Source organism: Choristoneura fumiferana, chromosome 17 (assembly GCF_025370935.1).
Source record: "Choristoneura fumiferana chromosome 17, NRCan_CFum_1, whole genome shotgun sequence".
NCBI classification, from domain to species: Eukaryota; Metazoa; Arthropoda; class Insecta; order Lepidoptera; family Tortricidae; genus Choristoneura; species Choristoneura fumiferana.
This window is the reverse complement of record NC_133488.1, coordinates 12,714,131-12,735,014: the sequence shown is the minus strand read 5'-3', so window position 1 is coordinate 12,735,014 and position 20,884 is coordinate 12,714,131. Positions and strand designations below refer to the sequence as shown.

At 38.7% G+C, this 20,884-nt stretch overlaps 4 protein-coding genes across 8 annotated transcripts in view; 1 reads left to right on the top strand and 3 right to left on the bottom strand.

Moving 5' to 3' along the window:
• The window catches only part of Eip63F-1 (Ecdysone-induced protein 63F 1), a 47,155-nt gene extending 44,125 nt beyond the window's left edge, over positions 1-3,030 (top strand). For all 5 annotated transcript variants that reach the window (XM_074099821.1, XM_074099823.1, XM_074099824.1 and 2 more), the window contains one exon: positions 738-3,030. In XM_074099821.1, the coding sequence (XP_073955922.1) occupies positions 738-760 (23 nt within the window). In that variant the 3' untranslated portion in view covers positions 761-3,030. The remainder of the gene's footprint in view (positions 1-737) is intronic.
• LOC141436782 (NADH dehydrogenase [ubiquinone] 1 alpha subcomplex subunit 6-like) lies at positions 3,009-6,096 on the bottom strand. Its single transcript, XM_074099827.1, has 3 exons — positions 5,913-6,096; positions 3,960-4,075; positions 3,009-3,228 (listed from the first exon to the last, which is right to left on the bottom strand). The coding sequence occupies exons 1-3, from the start codon at positions 6,025-6,027 to the stop codon at positions 3,100-3,102; spliced, it is 360 nt and encodes a 119-aa protein (XP_073955928.1). The 5' UTR covers positions 6,028-6,096; the 3' UTR covers positions 3,009-3,099.
• An 837-nt stretch (positions 6,097-6,933) lies between these two features.
• LOC141436724 (NADH dehydrogenase [ubiquinone] 1 alpha subcomplex subunit 6-like) lies at positions 6,934-13,221 on the bottom strand. Its single transcript, XM_074099746.1, has 3 exons — positions 12,997-13,221; positions 12,627-12,742; positions 6,934-7,131 (listed from the first exon to the last, which is right to left on the bottom strand). Exons 1-3 carry the CDS (start codon positions 13,124-13,126, stop codon positions 7,003-7,005), a joined length of 375 nt encoding a protein of 124 aa, XP_073955847.1. The 5' UTR covers positions 13,127-13,221; the 3' UTR covers positions 6,934-7,002.
• Positions 13,222-13,708: 487 nt separating this feature from the next.
• On the bottom strand, positions 13,709-19,269 carry LOC141436723 (uncharacterized). Its single transcript, XM_074099745.1, has one exon. It carries the CDS (start codon positions 19,087-19,089, stop codon positions 17,461-17,463), a length of 1,629 nt encoding a protein of 542 aa, XP_073955846.1. The 5' UTR covers positions 19,090-19,269; the 3' UTR covers positions 13,709-17,460.
• Between the last annotated feature and the right edge of the window lie 1,615 nt (positions 19,270-20,884).

Genomic DNA, 20,884 nt, shown 5'->3' with positions numbered 1-20,884 from the left:
TCGCAGACGCCATATTGAAATATTATATCTCCGACAGTTATGACGAATCCAATGATACTCATAAGTTAAAATCCGTCTAGCCGGTTTAGGCTGCAGTTAGGACCGAAGAAATGGCCATATATACCCACATAGGTACATACATACATACATAATACGCTCGAAAAACATAACCCTTCCTTCGGGCAGTCGGGTAAAAAATAGTATATTACTGCAGAGGGCGGGAAAAGTCATTTCGTGGATGAGTATAGTTTAAAATTTTAAATAGATACGAATCCACGAAATGACATTCCTGCCGAGGCCTCTATACTGCTTTTCTCCAAATATGCGAGGAAATAAAACGAAACAATTATCTTTGTTACCTTATATTATGATATTATGATTAGGACACAATCATTATTGGCATTAGCTAAACGCAGAAAACAAAGTTTTTTTAATCTCGGTTTTTGTACTCACGTACACTATTGGACAATGGGCTCGCTGTTTTGGTGAATTTTCGGTCTTGGATGAAATTAAAAGTAAAAAACCTGCACAGTAATAAACACTTCCCGGACAAGTCGGGAAGTAATGCCACTTTTTTTTATCGCATCAACGCATGTAACGATAGACTTCCCGGTCGATTTTTCCAATATTAATAAGAACATTTCCGAACAAGTTGTAGAAAAATATATAGTACAAGTACCTTTTGTTATTATTATCATATTTTACTTGACCTAAATGGCGAATTTATTTTTTTCCAGAGTTTGTGAAGATGTTGTTGTAACTTTCGCCTCGTCGATGCGCGTCGGACCTCACTAGACATTACGGTAGGATATTTAGAAGACGGGAGCCCGCGAGCGTCGCAACGTACTGCTTCGTGCGCTATCATACGAATAATAATATCAAGACATAACATTTTGCTCGAAAATTCTTCCACGAAATATTATCTTTGATATAGACTTAATATATTTATCGAGGATTTTGTAATTTATACATGTCATAGGGCTAAAACCTAACAGACAGGCAGTCAGTCAGTACATAGGTTAAGCACACGATAGGTACGTGATACCGGTATTACGTACCATTGGGTACCTATATCAAGCCTATATTCGATTGGATTATACTTCATTTAATTTAGAATTGGAGGCCACAGCAACATTGTATTGCGGTTCGTGAACTGTAATCTCTTTACAATTTGTACTAGAATAACAATTGACGACACGCAAATAAAGTGGCATTAAAACAATTATATTTTGCGGTTCCCAGACTATTGTACTGGACTATTTGCTAGGTAAGAAATTTGCAAAATTTGAAATTTGCGAGGACCTAGGTTCGATTCCCAGTGATGGTCTTATTTTTCTGGTTTTTCTGTGCATCTATATTTCAGTTTGTATTTTCAATTTAGGTTTTACGGGATGACCGAAAGGTAAAAATTTGGAATTTAAATAAAAAATACAAAAAGATTCCAATAATCCAATCTTAAGGTAAGAAATAGTTGACCAGACGCAATACAATGTTGCTGTGGCCTCCAATTCTAAATTAAATGAAGTATAGATACATGCAAAATTTTGTGAAGTGTGATTAATAGATAAACGGTTTTATGACTGCTGAAAATATTGTAAATAGATATTTGTATAAACAAAACGAGTAATTAACAACGTAGAGTATAGTAGATTATTTAAGAAATACGTAGAAAATATATGTTATATTATGTACTTTTGACTATTTTCATATAATATTTTGCATCGTGATTAAGTTTGCGCGTCCCAACCGTACACCGTACCGTCGGTATGGTTAACATATTTTATGGTTGTGAATGATTGTAAGTGCCACCGCCTAGAAATTCGTAACTACTCCCAACTCCCTCGAAAACAGCTGCTATGGAACAACGAATTCTATTACCTAAGTAGGGTCAATTTTTTGGAATCATTATATTTAATACAACAGTTGAATTATACCTATCGGAAAATTATTAAAAAATCTGTTAGTGGACGGGTATCGCGCATATACAGCTCACTTTGATACAGACTTTATTTTTACGGTTTTGATCTACGAGTATGGGTATTCATCGTCAGCGTCAAATAATATAAAGGAACCGCCAGCTCAACACGTCCCTATTGTCAATGGGCCTCAGAGCGTGGTCAGAATATATATTTGAGCACCGTGGCGGCTCACATAGATTTGGCGCTGACTGTACCGTAAAGACTTGATTAAAACACCTATATGCCTTTGTCGCACTATAATAAAAAAGTCTAATGCGCCCGAATCCTGAGTATTCGCGTACTCGTATTAATATAGTATCAAATTGCCTGCTCTGCAATCGACTTACAGGAAGTACAATAATATTGATCGTCAATTAAAATGCCGTTAATTAATAATGAGATTTACAATCAGATTTTAAAATGAAAGAGAATAATAGATACATATAAGTCGAATAATTTGTTTAAAGACATTGGCTATAAGTCGTTTATAGGCTAGGTTGTTGCAATATTTAGGTATGTATAAAATACCTCGAACACGTTTATAAGTAATGTACTCGTATTACTTTTAGTAAAAGCAAGATTGTTAAATATATTTTCTAGTCACGATGGCTGATTCAAATAAATATTTTATCTTTAATCTTTATAAGTAAATAAATAAGTATACAAGTATAAACAATTATTTATACAGTTAGTGCCATGTAGAATTTCCTTTAAGACACACAAACATTAACTTTTACATGGTATTCTTCAAGGTAGGTAGGTACCTAGGTACCTACCAACTTTTTGTCAGACAATACACAATTATTTATTTTTCTTTCATACCTGAATTTATTAACTATCTTATATCATAGCTGCCCCCTCTCGGGTACTCACTTAAGTACTTACTAAAAAAGATTTGGCAAATATCACGCATTTTATGGGCGGTGATCTCTTACCATCAGGAGACCACTTGCTCGTTTGCCATCCAGTCGAATAAAATAAAAATAAATGTTAGATTTAAGCTTTTTTGAAAGGCGTGTGATGTAATGTAAGTATGCAATGAGTGATCAATAAATTTTGAATTTGTTATTTATTCATATATCTATTGTTTTAGCGACGACAAAATAATGATTAACTACCGTGTTATTTTATTTACGACTAATCAATCCAATCCTTGAATAAACTTGTTTAGGAAATCGACAGGTTTGGGTTCCCAGGTCGGGTTCCACCACGCCATCACGTGGCATTTCTGCGCCCATTGATTCTTTATTTCCTCATAATCCATGAACCCCTGAAGGCAATTGAAGTCACTTATTACTGTTACAATTATTTAATACACTAAACCAGGCTGAGTACCTACTCAAAAAACTAATTCGAAACGAATTTCCTAGTTTTAATAGGTTTTATACCTCTGCTGGATTATTCGCAGTAGTTCCTTTGGCAATACAGAAAAGGAAAATTATTAGTACCTATAAATAGAAAGGAACTGAAGGAACTACTGCGAGTAATTCCTACTGCTACCATACCAAGCCGTTAGATGGGCGGGACTTCGAAGCGTTTAACTGCCGTGTTCCGTGTATTACGAAAATCTAAGGATAATGTATGAACTAAAACCAATTGCAATTCTGCGATCACACACCACACCTCACGTGGTGGTGGTGATTGAGATTTAAGTTGATGTTGATGGACGATGATCTGATGGAAATATTTTAGTCAATTTTCGTAACTCTGAAAACGGCAGTTGTAACGCTTCAGGGCAGAACCCCAATTACGATTACATACGTTGGTTGCCCACCATATAACACCAAAACTATTGCTTCTAGGCCCCACATAATTTACAGTTACCTGCGATGCTCGAAGCATCATTCAATTTCTGAAGATGTTGAAATTCAATTTATATTTTTGAATTTCAACTTAAGTTAGTCTCAGGTCTACGGGTTGTTCCATTCTTATCCGAGAGCAGGTAAATGTATAAATAAGATAAATAGTATTATATATAATACTATTTATCTTAACACTTACCTTAATGACGAGTAGGTCGATGACTCTAATATCGGTGACACAGGCGTTCCTATAGAAAAGTTCACGTATCTTCCAGCGCACCTGTTCCTCATTTTTAGGTATGTCGTGAAATTTTACTGCAACATAAGAGTTAAGTTTTTAAAGAGTCGTGTTTACTTAACAATCTTATCATAGACCCTGAGAAGACCAATATGATGGTTAAGTATATCCCCGATTTTTTTATTTTATATACTTAGTTCTTGCTTATATAGAACTCAAGGGAAACAGACGACATAAAAAAAACTCCCCTAAGTAATAATTATATTAAACTCCCTCCTTAAATATAAATATCCCTAAGTTGTACCTAAGCTGGTTGTATGGTTTAGTCCGTGCGTGGGAAAAGGTTCCGCTTAAAGCGGACAGTGCTACACTGCCAACGATCAAGGTGGTGAAAGATGAAATGATTGACGGTTACGCTCTGGTAACAATCCTAACAGTTCGTCTGATCACTCCGCATGATAGATGCGGTACTAAATAAAAAGAGATTCTTCATCCCTCTGCATAGCCAGTGGATCAAGCCGGTCAGAGCGTGCCCGATTATCGACAAATCTAGCAGACCTATGTTGGATGCGGTCAAATAAGCTGGGGACAGACAGTTAGAGACTACGCTAACTGGCGCGAGCGGCCGCGCGCACACGAACTAGAAACGAGTGGGCGAGCAGCGAGAAAAGAGTGTAGTTTTGTCGCTCGGCTGTAAGCGAGTTTTCGAGTGCGACGGGCGATTACTCGCACCACTCGCTCGAGCGGGGCGGGCGCCAAGCTAACATCGCTGAGCTAGTTTTATAGCTCACTCAACAAGTTCTATAAGCTCTTGTTGCTGCGACAAAAGATGTATAGTTTGTTTTAGTTAAAATGACGAAAAGTACTTAAAACCAACCAATTCCAACATCTATTGTTTAATTGTTATCTTGAAGTAGGGTTGTAAAACAATTACGCAGGTGTGTCGGTAGGCCCAAAGTATACTGTAAACAATCTTGAGAGTTTTGATGTTGTTTGTTGGTATTACACTGCACGACGTGCGTTTCTAAAATAATAATTATATTCTGTGTCAAAATCACTTTGTAGATACAATTTAATGTTATTAGTAGCCATAAGAATACGAACTATTTTTTTTATCCTTTTTGCATTACAATATAGACGGCTTAAAAAAATCTTTCATTTCAAAGATCAAAGAAGGGTTGAGCTACACGTTCGGTCAGTTTTATTATGTATCTTTGTTATCTTTTCCTTTCAAATTTAGCAACAAAAGAAGTTTTAAAATCCTATGTTAAGTGCATTTTCGTCATTTTAACTGAAACAAACTATAAGAGCGAGTTCTCGCCGGCAGTATGAACAGCCACCGATCAACTATACTGAGCGGCAAAAAATCTGGCCCTCAAATTTATGCAGAAATAGGTAATTTTGTATGTAATAGAGTGGGCCAAATTTTGTGCCGTTGAGTATATTAATATGTCTCTTTTACTCACACAGGATTTTATATTTTTTGTTCGTTCGTTTCTTGAGTGAGAAAATAGTCGATAGTCAGTCGTTTCCTCACCGGCGGTGAGACAACTGCCTTTAGCGCTGGTCATACTATTTTTCAATAGGCGTCCACCCGCTTCGTGCAAACCGTAGCGCTATTACTAGCGTAGGCCCTAAAGGTAGCATTTCGTTCTTAGCGACCGCGACCTACTGCTTAGTATGTGTGTTGTTTAGTGTTCCATATAAATTCATACTAAGCAGTATAGGTCGCGCGACTCAGTCGCGGACGCGCGTCGCGGTCGCACGTCGCGGTCGCTAACAACGGAATGCTACCTTAAGAGGTTTATTTTTTTAAATATACAGGCATCAGTAACACAAGAACTCTCACCATGCCAATGCAATGACTATTGGACAGTTTTGAAGTGGAAATATCAAGAAATATTTTTAGCTTACCTATGTAGGGAATGTACCTATAAAAGGCCCGGTAGAGACCAATTACGCGTCTGTGTGCCTCGCAGTAGTCCGTGGACATCAGAGGACGGACGATCTTGCAACCCACACTAGCCATCGCTAATAAGTATAACGTGAATTTTGCAGTTTCTTTGCGAAAGTTGTCTTCACAGGGCTATGACCTTGCTATGACGTATTAGTAATCAAACTTATGTCAAAGTTGCAGGAATGTAGAGTATGTCAAGTTTTTTTTTGTCAGTGCAGTTTTGCTTCAAGAAGGTTGGTGCAACTTCATCTAGAAATTTAATTCCTATTTCCCTTGTGACTTGAGAACCACTTTACCGATTTGAACCAACTTTTTTTCAAGTTTTACTTTGTAATAAAAAATAACGAAAAAAGAATTATGGAAGTTGCGCAGAAAATATCAAAATTTACGAAAACGTAACGACTAAATATCTAAGAACCCTAAAGAAACCCCAGTGGATGGTTACGTATTCATCACGCAGACAACAGTGGCGTAACGTAACTATACCATCTGGGGCCCGTGGCAAATTCTTTTGATGGGGCCCTATCAGTAAAACGTTGTACTTAGTTTAATTTTAAGTAAAATAAAATACTCAGGTATGCAATGTTAAAAAAATATTTCTGAGCTCGCGGCCTCATCGGCCGGGGGCCTCTTGGGTCAGCCCTGCTACCCTATAGTTACGCCACTGGTGGACAATGTGTTAAATAAAATTCTGAAAAGTTTTTTTGAAAAGGGTACCTACACGTCCCTATAAATAAACCTTTAAATTATGAGCTACATTTGCACAAACTGATTCATTTACCAGGGCGGGTGTTGTTATAATTAATTTCTCTATGATTCCTTGAGAAAAGTATGGGATGTCAACATGACATTTAGCACAAAGGTTCCACCCCCACCCTGGTACACGATACCTATATCTTAGATAATCTAACATAATAAAATTAAATGAAAGTTTATCACAGGAGTGTTTCCGTAATATTAATTAACAAAAACTAATCATTTACATTGCAGCTAGGATTTTATTTAGACTGTATTCTTAAAGAGACTATGTACATAAAATTGCCTATATTATTCATTGCTTGCAAAGAACTTTGACAGGAAGTCCTTTGGCTTGGGTTCCTCGGTAGGTTTGAAATATGCCATAACATGACCCTTCTGTTTCCAGATGTTGACAGTTTCTTTCAATTCCATTTGCCCCTGAAAAATTAAGACATAAATAATAATAAAAAATATGATATAATTAATAATCATAGATAAATATATCTTTTCTATTATTATAAATAGACATGACCAGGAGAATAGTCCAAGAATTTGGAGGAAAAATAATCCAAAATTTACCAAAATAAAATATCAAAAGAATAACTAATCCAACTTCAGAGAATAAAAGTCGGATAAAATAAAAATAACCATAAACTGAAGGTTACCACAGACAGTCCAAATCTAGAAAAGTAATGATAATGAACCATTTCAATCCCTACATACCTGCTTATGTTCAATTTGAATAAAACAAATGTGCATGAAGTACTAAGCCTATTGTGATGAAATTTGGTATGGAGATAGTTTGAGACCCTGAGAAGGAAACAGGACAGTTTTTACTCCAGAAAAATATCAAGGTAGTTCCCGAGGGTGCGCAATAATTAATTTCTTAACAGATAAAGTCACAGGCAAGAGGTATTTAGAATAGGGGTGACACTATTTACCGGCATGGATAATACCGACATGGAAATATCGATCCAATATTTTGTGTACAATACACGCCCATACAAACTGGTGTCAAAATGACAAGAGTTTCTATGGGCGTATACACGAAATATCATGTTGGTATTGTACGGCCGGTAAATTGTGTCACCCTAGGATAGTTCTATCTTTTAATTCAATAAGTAAAATATCTTTTTTTTTTAATCTTTTATTTTAACGAGGCTTCAGTACACCAAAAGTGACTATGCCAGCCTCATGGGGGGCCTCAGATACATGTTACACACTCTCTTGTGCCGAAAACTAGTCTCTGGATGCAAAGGCCCGTCTGATGAACTTGTAAATCCGCATCACTTCTTCTGAAAGTGGATGACTCAGAATCACATTTACACTTCCATTCAACAGATCCATACCATCCAGATACCTGTTTCTGATATCCTTATTCTGATCACATTCCAGAAGAAAATGAAGGAGGTCTTCAGTCTTATACAACCTAAACACAAGGGTGATTGTACAACTCTCATCAAATTTAGGAAATAATTTAGTGGAATGTGACCAGCGATCACGAAATGCAAGCACAAGTAGTTCCCTGGGGAAGGCTGGCACAATGAAACCAGGGTACCTTGTACACTTTGTTCTGAATAGTACGATACCAAATGCCCTTTGTTTCAGATACTTTGTTAAACACTATTTGCCATTGTTCATTACACTTTGCCTTGGCTAAATACATCAATTCTGTACCATAAGGTTTACATCCAATCTCAACCCCTCTTGAAACTGCTATGTTAGCTAAACTATCAGCTTCCTCATTACCAGCTAAACCCACATGAGATGGAATCCATTGCAACACGATTTGGACACAGTTGGAGTGCAACCTGTGTATGATTTTGAGGATATTGTAGGCTATCGGCATACCTCGGGAGCCCGAGACACAACGGCTGTAATGTACGTAGTGATAATCTGAATCCAATTGATTCGAATGAATATACATTTTTCGCTGCGGATCGAGCGAGCGCAGGGAGCGAGATCGATATAGTTGGAGCTGATCATACCCGGCCGGGTTAGATTGAAGGGCGAGGGAGTGCGAGCAAGGCCGGAGCCTCGCTCGCCACTCTCGCCCTTCGTTAGGTATTTTTTTTATTTAAATCATGGAAATCGTAAGGCATGATAATCGGAAGACATAATGCTTTGGATTATCACGTCGTACATTATTGCGTAGTAAGTATTGGGGAGTAAGGGGAGAACGGATAATGACACCTTTCCGGCCCTATTGTCAACCTCACCTGCACGCGCCGGATGGCGGCGGCATGGCGTACACCGTGTCGTGGTGCTCCCTGCTAGAAAACAGACGAGGCTCTGGCGACCGAGCAAATGGCGGGATAACCATTAAACCTAGTCTAGGTAACTGACTAGAAGAGGCGTCATCGGCCTTGGAGTTTAAATCACTTCTAAAAAGCATGAAAACCGATCATGGCGGAATAACCACACACCTGGCTGTAGCTGGAAGAGGCGTGCGGCGGCCTTGGGAAAGGAAGTGCTCCCTGGATGCTCGATAGGAGAAGGAACTCTGAGAACAAATCAAGCGTGGCGGTGCGCTTTAAAGTAGCAGCCCTACTAGCCGTCTAGGGTACTATAGGCTAATAACCTGTATACTCGAAATAATAAAAATATTACTGAAACTCAAAGAAGAAAACGGACCGATATAAATAAACAGACCTTTGGCACGAAAATAAGGACACTGATTGGATGCTGGAATGTTCGTACTATGCGAGAGGAAAGTAGGATATACCAGGTTCTCAAATACATGAGAGACTACCGATTGGATATACTGGGCATTTCTGAAACGCGATGGAAGGACTTTGGAGAGGAACAGATCGAGGACCACACTCTACTGTATTCGGGACAGGCGTCGAAGCATGAACATGGCGTGGGTATCCTGCTTAGCAAAAAAGCTTCCGGTAGCCTCCTTGAGTGGAAACCAGTATCGGAGAGGATAATTACTGCTCGTTTCAGATCCAGAGTGAGAAATGTCACAATCGTACAATGCTATGCCCCCACCAACGCAGCAGACCTGGACGTGAAAGAGGTATTCTATAACCAGCTAACAAGTACACTGAGAGGTATACGAAAGGGGGATATAGTCATTTGTATGGGAGACTACAATGCGCAAATTGGAAGTAGTAACCATGGTATCGAATCATGGGTGGGAAAACATGCACTGGGAAATCGTAGCGAGAATGGCAATATGTTGGTCGACCTCTGCTGTGAACAGGATTTGGTGATTGGCGGTTCAGTATTTCCCCATAAAAATTGTCACAAGGTCTCATGGGTGTCGCCGGATCGACGTACAGAAAACCAAATTGACCATGTCATGATCAGTAGGAAGTGGAGGCACTCACTGCTGGATGTCCGCAATAGAAGAGGAGCCGACGTTAACAGCGACCACCATCTTGTTGTTGCCAAAATTAGTCTGAAGATAGCAAAGGTTCAAAGAAAGTCAACCACATTATCTCGACGGTTTGATGTCTCAAAGCTACGAAACCAGGAGAGGAAGCACGAATTTAGCGTGAAATTACACAACCAATACCACTCACAGAGAACCCAAGGAGGGAATGTCGAGGAGGAGTGGAAGGCTGTGAAAGACACATTCCTAGCATGTTGCGGAGACTTGTTGGGCCACAGGAACAAGGACTGCAAGGATCACATCTCCGCAGACACCTGGGATAAGATTCTGTACAGGAAAACCATAAAGGACAAGCTAAACTGCGCAAAAGACCAAAGCACAAAAGAAACTCTGGCCTACCAGTACTTTATCTGTGAAAGCGATGTAAAGCGCAGCGCTAGAAGAGACCAGCGGGTGAGAGCCGCGGAGATAGCGGGACGAGCAGAACACGCAGCTAACACGGGTAACACGAGAGAGCTCTACCGTGCAGGCAAGGAGCTTTGCAATAAACCACCATCACACCGACCCATAGCGGACAAATCGGGCAAGCTTCTTACCACTCAAGAAGATCAAATGCGCAGATGGCATGAGCATTTCGCAGAAGTTTTTCACACTGTAGTAGATGGAAACGATGACACCGAAACCGAGGTGGAGGAGACATCTACTCTGAACATCAGTGTGGACCCCCCAAGTAAAGCCGAAATAGCGAAGGCAATAAGAGCGCTCAAGAATGGCAAGGCACCCGGGAACGATGGTATTCCAGTCGAAGCTTTAAAAGCGAACGCGGAGGTGGTGGCCGATATTCTCTGTCCCTTGGTGAAGGCGATATGGGAAGCTGAGCAAGTGCCTGAAGATTGGAAAGAAGGCATACTAATTAAGCTGCCCAAGAAAGGGGACTTGTCCCAGTGCTCAAATTGGAGAGGGATAAACCTACTGCCTGTGGTCTCCAAGGTTCTCTGCAAGATACTGCTACACAGAATGACGAGTGCTGTCGATTGTACGCTGAGGGGCGAACAGGGTGGATTTAGAGCAGGGCGGTCTTGCATTGATCAAATCAACGTTTTACGCATGATTTTGGAGCAGTGCAATGAAATGCGTAGTGAACTTTTCACTTTGTTCGTAGACTTCGAAAAGGCGTTCGACAGGGTCAAGTGGACAAGTATTTGGCATGCGCTAAAAAGAAGGGGTATACCAGTTAAGATCATAAAAATTATCCAAAATCTTTATATGGGCTCCTCTTGCCGAGTCATGCATAAGGGACAATTGTCAGACCGGGTACCGGTCACGGCGGGTGTGAAACAGGGTTGTTTGTTGTCGCCATTGCTTTTCCTCATTGTCTTGGATGACGTGATGCGCAAGGTAACAAGTCAAGAGAGGAGAGGATTGCCTTGGGTAGATGAGGGGGGTCTCGAAGACATAGACTTCGCCGATGATCTTTGTTTATTCGCAACATCACGAGAGCGTATGCAATCCAAGACCAACGACCTCTCCGAATACGCTGCAAGAGAGGGACTGCGCATAAACTGTGAGAAGACGAAGGACATGCGGCTTAACACCTCGGATGCAGTGCCGATATACATAAACGGAGGGGCCGTTGAGCAAGTTGGCCAATTCGCATATCTGGGAAGTGTGGTCGATCCGACCGGGGGGAACGGATAGCGATGTTGAGGCGCGCATCAACAAGGCGCGGGCGGCGTACGCGCAACTCAAACCTGTGTGGACATCCACCGTAATAACTCGACGCACTAAGATCAGAGTGTTTAACTCCAACGTCAAGTCAGTCCTATTGTACGGATGCGAGACATGGTTCGTAAGGAAGGATATCACCGATCGTTTGCAGGTGTTTGTTAACAAATGCCTGAGGCGTATCCTTGGAATTTTTTGGCCTCGAACTATCTCAAACGCAAGACTGTGGCAAATGACTGACCAGAAGCCAGTAAGCCGGGAAATTATGATAAGGAAATGGCGATGGATTGGACACACGCTTCGAGGGTCGAATGATCACCTGCCCAAGCAGGGTCTCCGTTGGCAATCTACTGGCAGAAGACGGCCAGGACGTCCTCGGACCACGTGGAGGCGATCAGTTGAGAAGGAGGCTGGCTCAATTGGTCTCGGCTGGGAAGAGCTGGAAGAAGCCGCGCAAGATCGAGCCAAATGGAAAACTCTTCTACGAGCCCTATGTCCCTAGTGAGGGATAACAGGATCACATCATCATCATCATCACATTATTGCGTGTACATTATTGGTTCCCTGTTAGTTTGGTACGGGGTAATAATGCATGGCATGATAATTTGAAATTTTTACACATAAGCACGGATTATCAGGCCGTGCATTATTTAAGCATGCATTTACAAGTAGTACATTAACTACATCCGGAACAAGGTTAAATTTATATTATCTATATACACACCATGCTTATTAGGTTAAATAATGCCTAAATGGGACATTAAACCAATTTCAAATGATAGTGTCAAGAGTATTTTATTAGATAAAGGCAGTACTACAGACTAGCTACCATATGATAGGTATTATTTACTAGCCACTTAAAAATTACCTTGATAACTAGCATGTCTATAACTCTGATGTCCGTCACATCCTTGTTTTGAGCAAAGAGTTCCCTCAGCTTTGCTCTACATTGCTCTTCAGATTTCGGGATATCGTAGTCCTTTACTGAAAAAGTAGGTAATGAAATTCAAATTAATTTGTCAATTGAAGTCATTTTCGAAGATCTTTTCTTCATAAAAAAAAGGGAATTTTGTCAGTCCTTTTGCGATTGTTTAACGCTAGATTCAGTATTGAACCTGTAGTGCTGAGTTAATTGTAGGATTGCATACTTGAATATAAATATTTAGTATCTCACTTGTTAAAATAATAATTTGTGATCAGATCATCCATCACATAAACACGATGACATAACAACATACCTACGTAAGGGATTTGTCGATACCATGCTTTGTACAGATTCAGTACCCTTCTTTTGGCTTCGCCGGGAGTAGACGAAAGAACTGGTTTCACTAATTTTGTGCCAACTTTTATAGCTTTTTGAGTCGACATTTTAAATGATCTCCAAAGTATCTATTTGATCGGTTCAGTCAGCTTAGCGTAGCGCAGAACCGACCGGAGCAGAACGAACGTAGCTCAGCAGTTGACATTTAATTTGACAGTGACACTGACAGTTACCTGAAAAATTTACTTACTATAGCATGGAGATATTTTTTTAAAGTTGATTGCAATAAAGCGTTTAAATTTTAAACTCAAACAGATAAGAAGTTGCCATGCCTTTATAGCCCTCTAAATTAGGGGATAATTAAAACACATTCACACAAACACAATGAGCGTTAAAAGTTAAACACGTTAGAAAGCGAAATTAAAGCTACAACACGCAATTCTTTTACCCAACACGTACAAATTGGGCAACGGCCGCAATGGTCTGTTAAAAAATATTAGATTCAATACAATACAATACTCTTTTCTCAAAAATGTCCGTAAAAGTTTTTTTTTTTTTTTTTTTTTTTTTTTTTTTAATGGCAATATACAAGTTCGGATAGAACGACGATTGTGCCAATGTCAAAGTGAGGAAACGGAGCGGAATTTAATCAAAAAATATTACGGAATTTTGATAGTTTGATAGGAAAGTTTAGGATCAGGATCGGGTTTGGACGGAATAGTTATACGTGAATACAAATTATAATGAGAGGCAGCATATTTATATTTTAATATCATTAGAAACAATGTATGAAGCAATGGAGGCATAGATACATGGGTTATTAGATGAAAGTAAGCAGGGAACGGATGTTGGTAATGGAATACTTTGTGATATAATACTGTTATAAAAAGTAACACGGTCATAAAGTGGACAAGATAAAATTATGTGGTTCAGATCACCTACCTCCGAACCACACTCACAAGCAGGGCTATCTATGATATTAATCTTCGCCAGGTGTTCCGGCGTGCAGACATGACCTAAACGCATTCTTATTAAAACACTAGTACTTCTTTTGCAAAATTTATACTTAAAAAACCAGGGTTTATTAGGAATGGAGGGCTGTATGCGGCTGTAAGTTTTACCTTTCAGGATACAACTTTGAGACCAACACTCTTGCCAGGAATGTTGGAGATATGTTCGCGGAAGATTGATTAGGTCATGAGTATAATTTTTGTACGGGAACATATCTCCGTCTTCAATTGCTTTATTGGCAATTTTGTCAGCCTTCTCATTACCTTTGATGCCGCAATGACTTGGAACCCAAGTAAAAACTACTGAGAAACCTTTAAGAAAGCATTGGAATAATTTAGTCTTGATTTCAATGATTACGGGGTATGATGGACTGGATCTACAAAATGGGTACTTTTCAAGAGCCTGCAGAGCACTAAGAGAGTCGGAGAAAATAACAGCTTCCCTTAGCTTCATGATAAGTATATATTCTACAGCCTTTAGGAGGCCAAACGCTTCCCCAGTAAAAACTGAAGTCTCAGGCGGAAATTTAACAAGTTGTGTTATTTTATACTGACTATGATAGATGCCAACACCAGTACACCCTGAAGGCGATCTTTTCGATGCATCAGTGAAGATATAATGCCATTCCGGCCAAATACTGTAAACCTTGCTATTAAAGTAAGTATTAGCATTCAAACTGCGTTTATCAATGTTTAAATTGTACTTAATGTTAGGAGAGAATATAAGAGCCTGATAGTCGCATGTAAATATAGGGAGAATGTGAGATCTATGAGTTGGAGCATCCAAAGAACGGAATTTTTGCAAACTTTTTACTAAACACGGAGAAGACTTATGCAACCAATAACGCGATGTTCTGATGTGTGAAGATAAATTTTCCAATTTATTTAGAATCGGATGTTGAGAAAACTGAATGGAACGATATAAGTATTTATCTGATAAAAACTGTCGTCTTAGTTTGAGTGGCGGATCACAACACTCTACTTGTAAAGCATTTATCGGGCTAGACTTCATGGCGCCAGTAATTAACCTGAGACATTTCGATTGAATTTGATCTAGTTTTTTTAAACCAGCGGAGTTACTTGGTTCCAATAAAAACGATCCGTAGTCTATCCTGCTTCTGATCAGGGCATTGTATATTAATTTTAAGGAAAATGGGTGCGAGCCCCACCAAACACCCGATAAACATCGAAGAATGTTTAATAGTTTTTCACACTTAGCAACAATATACTCGCAGTGTGGAAGCCCCGACATCTTAGAGTCAAATATAATTCCTAAAAATTTTGCTTGATATACTTGTGAAATTGGTTCATTGTTATATAATATGGTAGCTTCAGGAATAGCTCTCATTCTACTAAAAACCAATACTGAACTTTTGGTAGTTGACAACTCCATGCCATTTGAGCAAAGCCAAATGTGTAATCTGGTTAATGCAGAGTTGACAATATCCGTGGCTGTAGCAACATTGTCATCAGAGTAGTAAATTAAAAGGTCATCAGCATACTGTAAAATATTAACGGGGCTGTTAAGTGCTAATTCTAGATCATGAGTGTAGACGTTGTACAAGATAGGACTTAAAACCGAACCTTGTGGTAATCCCTTCCAAACGACTCTGTTTAGTTCTAACGAGCCTGTAGAAACGGTAATAAATCTTTCGGATAAGATGTTGATAATGAAATTAGACAAACAAATGGGAACCTTGAGTTTGTTGAGTTTTTCAAGCAAAATAGTTAAAATAACATTATCATATGCTGCAGAAACATCAAGGAAAACAGAAATAGTGTTATGATTAAGTGATAGTGCTGATCTTATATCTGTCGTGAATATGGATAAGCTATCCATCGTGCTTTTACCTCTTCGAAACCCAAATTGACTACTAGCTAATAGTCCGTTGGATTCCAAATACCATTCTAAACGGTTCTTGACTAAATGTTCTGCCAGTTTAAGGAGCACAGAAGATAAAGCTATAGGACGGTGTGAAGAAGACTCTGTTGGGGATTTATTCGATTTTAATATTGGTATAATTATTTGAACTTTCCACGACGGAGGAACGTTACCAGTGAGCAGAATAGTATTTATTATGTTTAAAAAATATGTTAATGCACAATCAGTAAGATTGCACAAGAATGAATACGGAATTCCGTCTTTCCCAGGCGAAGAGTCTTTAAGACCACGTAAAACACCTTTAAGTTCTAATAAAGAAAATGGAGACTCAATAGTAGAAACAGTTGGAAAATTATCGACTGAGGGACAAAAGGTAAATCGATTTAAGAGAATTTCCTGAGGAACTGAAGCTGGTGCTAGCTGGTCTAAAAATTTATCCGTCAAAGAAGGTGATAGCGAAGAGATATTAGTGTCACTAAAGGCTGATCTAAATCGTTTTACCTTTTGCCAAACCTCAGTTGAACTAGTTTGAGGCGAGATGGAAGTACAAAAGTTCCTCCAGCCTAGAATTTTTTTCTTTTTAAGTAGTTTCTTTGTACTGGCAACAATTTTAGAAAGATTTGATAGGTTGTCAAATGTCATATCTTTAGCATAAATTAGTTCAGCATTTTTGCGGGATTTTATTGCTGATGTGCATTCACTATCCCACCAGGGCGGAGAAGGCAGTTTTTCTGATCTAGTGCTTTTAACCGGAAAAACTTTATCTGCAGCGTCTATCAATGATTTAGCAAAATCGTCAGCACACTTAACCTCATTTCCCGGAACAACATTAGATAGTGAAGAAATTCTTTGTTCCACTTCTATGCTAAATTGGCGCCAGTTAGCATGTGTTAGAATATGTCTTAAACGAGGAGTACGAAGACAACGTTTTTGCATATTGAAGGAAGAGTTGTTTGGAATAGAAATGACTATTGGGAAATGGTCGCTGCCAAAGGTTGATGAGAGGACGTCCCATGAAAGAGAGGCCGCTAAAGTCGGGGTAGTAATTGACAGATCCACTGCGCTGACAGCAACATTTGGCTCGGTTCGACGCGTTGGGCTACCATTATTTATAAAACAAAGATTGTGGTTATTTAGAATGTCTAATAGAATTTTACCAAAATGGTTAGAATTGGCACTACCCCATGATTGATGATGACAATTGAAATCACCAAGAAGTATAAAGGGTTTGGGGATAGTGGATAAAATTGAATTTATTTCATTAAGTATGCTTGAAGATGGGCAGGGAATATAAATAGATAAAACTAAAATATTATTTAAATGAGCAGCAACAATAGAGTATTCAGCACTATGAGGAGGAAGGGAAAAAGGAGCAAAATGAAATGAATTGTTGATGAGTAGAGCAACGCCGCCATACCCATCAGATCTATCTTCACGCAAAACGGAAAAACCAGAGATTTTAAAGAAAAAATCTGGTTTTAGCCATGTTTCTTGTAGGGCTACTGCTATTGGACTGTATTTGTTCAATAAGAAAAGCAGATCGCTTTTCTTATTGATTATGCTGCGGCAATTCCACTGAACAATCTTTAAGTGATTGTCCATTGTGGATGTTCAAGAACTGGGTCAAAATTTCAAATAAGGGGGCAACGTTGGACGGTGTATTTTTATTTGATTGTGTTTGTGTTAAATAATTTAACAAAGCTATTAAGATATCTGAAATAGATGGAGTGTTATTTTGATTATTATTAGTTTGTATGTTTTGATTGTTAACAGCACAACCCTTACATGGAAGAGTCATGTTGTAATCTCTTATCAGGGCTTTATGAGCCTCTTGATCATAACCTTTGGATAGGATGCGGGGAGGACTTGGCTTTTGCAAAATTGTTTTTTTGTAAGATTTTGTGGGGGAACTACCTGGGGTAAATAACTGATTTCCTGATTGCACATGAGAATTATTTTGGCCATGAGATACCACATCTGCAAAAGATTTTGAAACAGCTGGGTGCAGTTTTGAAGCTTCAGCATAAGAGATGGAAGAAGTTGCCATGCTATGTTTAATTCTCTTTTGTCTGTCAAGTTCAGGGCAGGACCTACTATTAGCAAAGTGATGACCTGCACATAGGGAACAGGATGCATCCTCTGGTGTGATGTCGCAAGAAGACCCAGTGTGTCCTTGGCCACACTTAAAGCAACAAGGCTTTGACCTACATTGTATTTTGGTATGGCCAAAACGGCAACAGTTAAAACATTGTATGGTCGGAAAAATGTATAATTCCACCGGTAGGGCATTGTAGCACATAAAAACTTTTTTGGGCAGTGTTTGGCCATCGAAAGTAAGTACAACAGTTTGAGAAGGTTTCCACACTGGTGCACCTGAAACCATTACTTTGTAGTTTAGACGTCTTACTTTTATAATTTCACCACAACCTAAGGGAACCTTAACATTTTCAATGACTTCCTCAGGGCTCCAATCATCAGGCACCCCACGAATAAGACCCATCCTGGTTACATTATAGGTAGGAATAAAAGCTCTCAGTTTATGGGTAGTCAAGTTAGCATCGGATATAAAAGCATTTGCATCTATAAAGTTCGAAAAAGCAACAGCAATCCTATTCCTACCAATTCGCTTAACACTGCCATTTACAATATTTTTGTACTTTTGTTTCAATAAGAAGTTGCCAAATGTAACTGGATGTAAGGTGGTATTGTCAGAAGGTGATGTCTCGATGCGCTGCACATGAATGAGGTAAGGAGAAGCATCCGATGGTTGGTAGGACTTTCTACCAATGGAGACCTTGCCTTGATTATCTTTAGAAATAGTCTCATCTGCTGAATTTGGTGTTACTTTTTCAGAAATAATTGTCGGGCTATCAGGGTCAGTGTCAGTATTGCAATTGCAAGATTTATTAGGGTCAGAGCCACTGTTATTCCGATGTCTCGTTTTTTTGTTACACGTTTTGCAAATGTGTCGAACAAAAGAACGTTTACGAGATGTTTTCGAATTTTCGGCCGATGCTGAAGCGTGAGACGCATCAGAATCAAAGCCCATGACTGAGTCATTGTCTTTGTGATTATCGTTGTTACCTTCGCTATTGTTGTTTACCGTAACATAATAAGCAGGTGATGGTGGTTGCAGTGAAGATGAACCCCCAGGATCTGGGGGCTCCTCTTTACTCATATTTAAAGTATAAAAATTAACTAACTACTTACCAAATATTCTTCTAGAACTACACAAAATTAAATAAATATATACACAGAATCTAAATATTTTACTTTACACCTTATTTGATCCTATATTTACAGATAAAAAGAATATTTAAAAGAAATTTTCAAAAAAACGCGTCCGCCAAGTTTAACAGTTTCCCGCCTTTTTTCGTCCGTAAAAGTTGTCATTATTCGTAACATATCAGAAGGTGAAGTGCAGTTTATGGTCGACGAGAAATTAAAATGTTACAAAAGATTGATGGCTCGCTAGCTCGACAAGAATGTCGCATACAAATTCCATTATTTTCGTCTCTCAAACTTTTTAAAAATTAAAACGGCCATGGAAATCGTCACTACTTTGAAAAAATCTCGTATCTAAAATCAATATGTTAACAAAATTTAACCTTGACTTAATGTTCATAAAGTTCACTCAGAAATATTATCTATTTTTAGGTAAGTTTTTTTAAAGTACCTTGTGACCTCAGATAGTGACGAAATGTTGGTACAAGCATATAGAGCCACCTCAAGTCGCCAGTATCAGTTATTTTGTTGGAACTCCGGACTTTTTTTACTAGGTCTGAAACAGCTTGAGATGTTTTCGGTGGAAAAATACACCTGCAGTTTTTTTTAAATAAAAAAGGCGGGAAAGCATAAAAAATATATATAAACATAAAATTTTATACAATTTTTCTATTCAGTGATCTGTTTGTGAAATATTCAAGTGTAAATTTAAATAGATAGCGCCCGCTTGAATGTATCCTTCCTGGAGGTGACAGATTCATCACCGTTTCCTCGTAACTACGGGTAGTACATTTTTTTTTAACTAGCGTCACAGAATAAGTAATAGTACAACATTAACACTAACAGTAACAGTACATTCGTAAAATTTCGTATTTTTTTTCTGATTTACAAGAAATTTAAAAAGTCGAAAAAAGAAATTTAAAAAGTCTTCATAGGGAAATAGATAGCGCCCGCCAGGAAGTGTCCTTCCTGGCGGTGACAGATTGATCAATGTTTTCTCGTAACTATGTCTATTATATTTATTTGTTCAGTATTCAGTATTCATTTATTTGGGGTTTTTAATGGGTATGATTTTATTGATCACCTAATAAATGCGTTTTAGGCGACCTAATAAATAATATTTGTTCCGAAAATAGCACTAAAATAGTAGATCTTTCACCTAAATTGAATCTATGAATATACAATATCTATAATATAAAAGTGAACCGCCAGAACGGAAAAAAACGAGACCGAGCAGGATGGCGCTCTACACCATTTTGACACGTTTCTCCCCAACAACGCATTATTTCCCTGGAATTTTAAAACAATTCGATTCTTTGACCTTGGGAATCGCGAAAATCTTGAGAAAATATGATATTGGGTGTGTACATTTTGTATACTTATTAAGCAAAATAAAATCACAAGTTCGAATTTAGAGTCCAAAAAAAGTAATCTTTTTCATTATCCTGCATTGCAGTCTGTAAAGCTCTTTAACCCATTCATTGCTGCGCGCCAGATTACGTACTTTGCTGCGATGCCGACGCTTGTGCGAAACAGACGCCCATCGGCGTCAGCGAGCGGCATCCAGGGAAAGCTAAATTAGGCGCCCATCGGCGTTTTCGGCACTCCAGTTGCAGATTTGTAGATATGCATAAGAAACAGTGTTCGTAAACCGAAAATACAAACTGAGACATGGATGCACAGAAAAACCAGAAAAAGAGACCAGCGCTGGGAATCAAACCCAGTGTTGGATTAAATAGAATATTAGT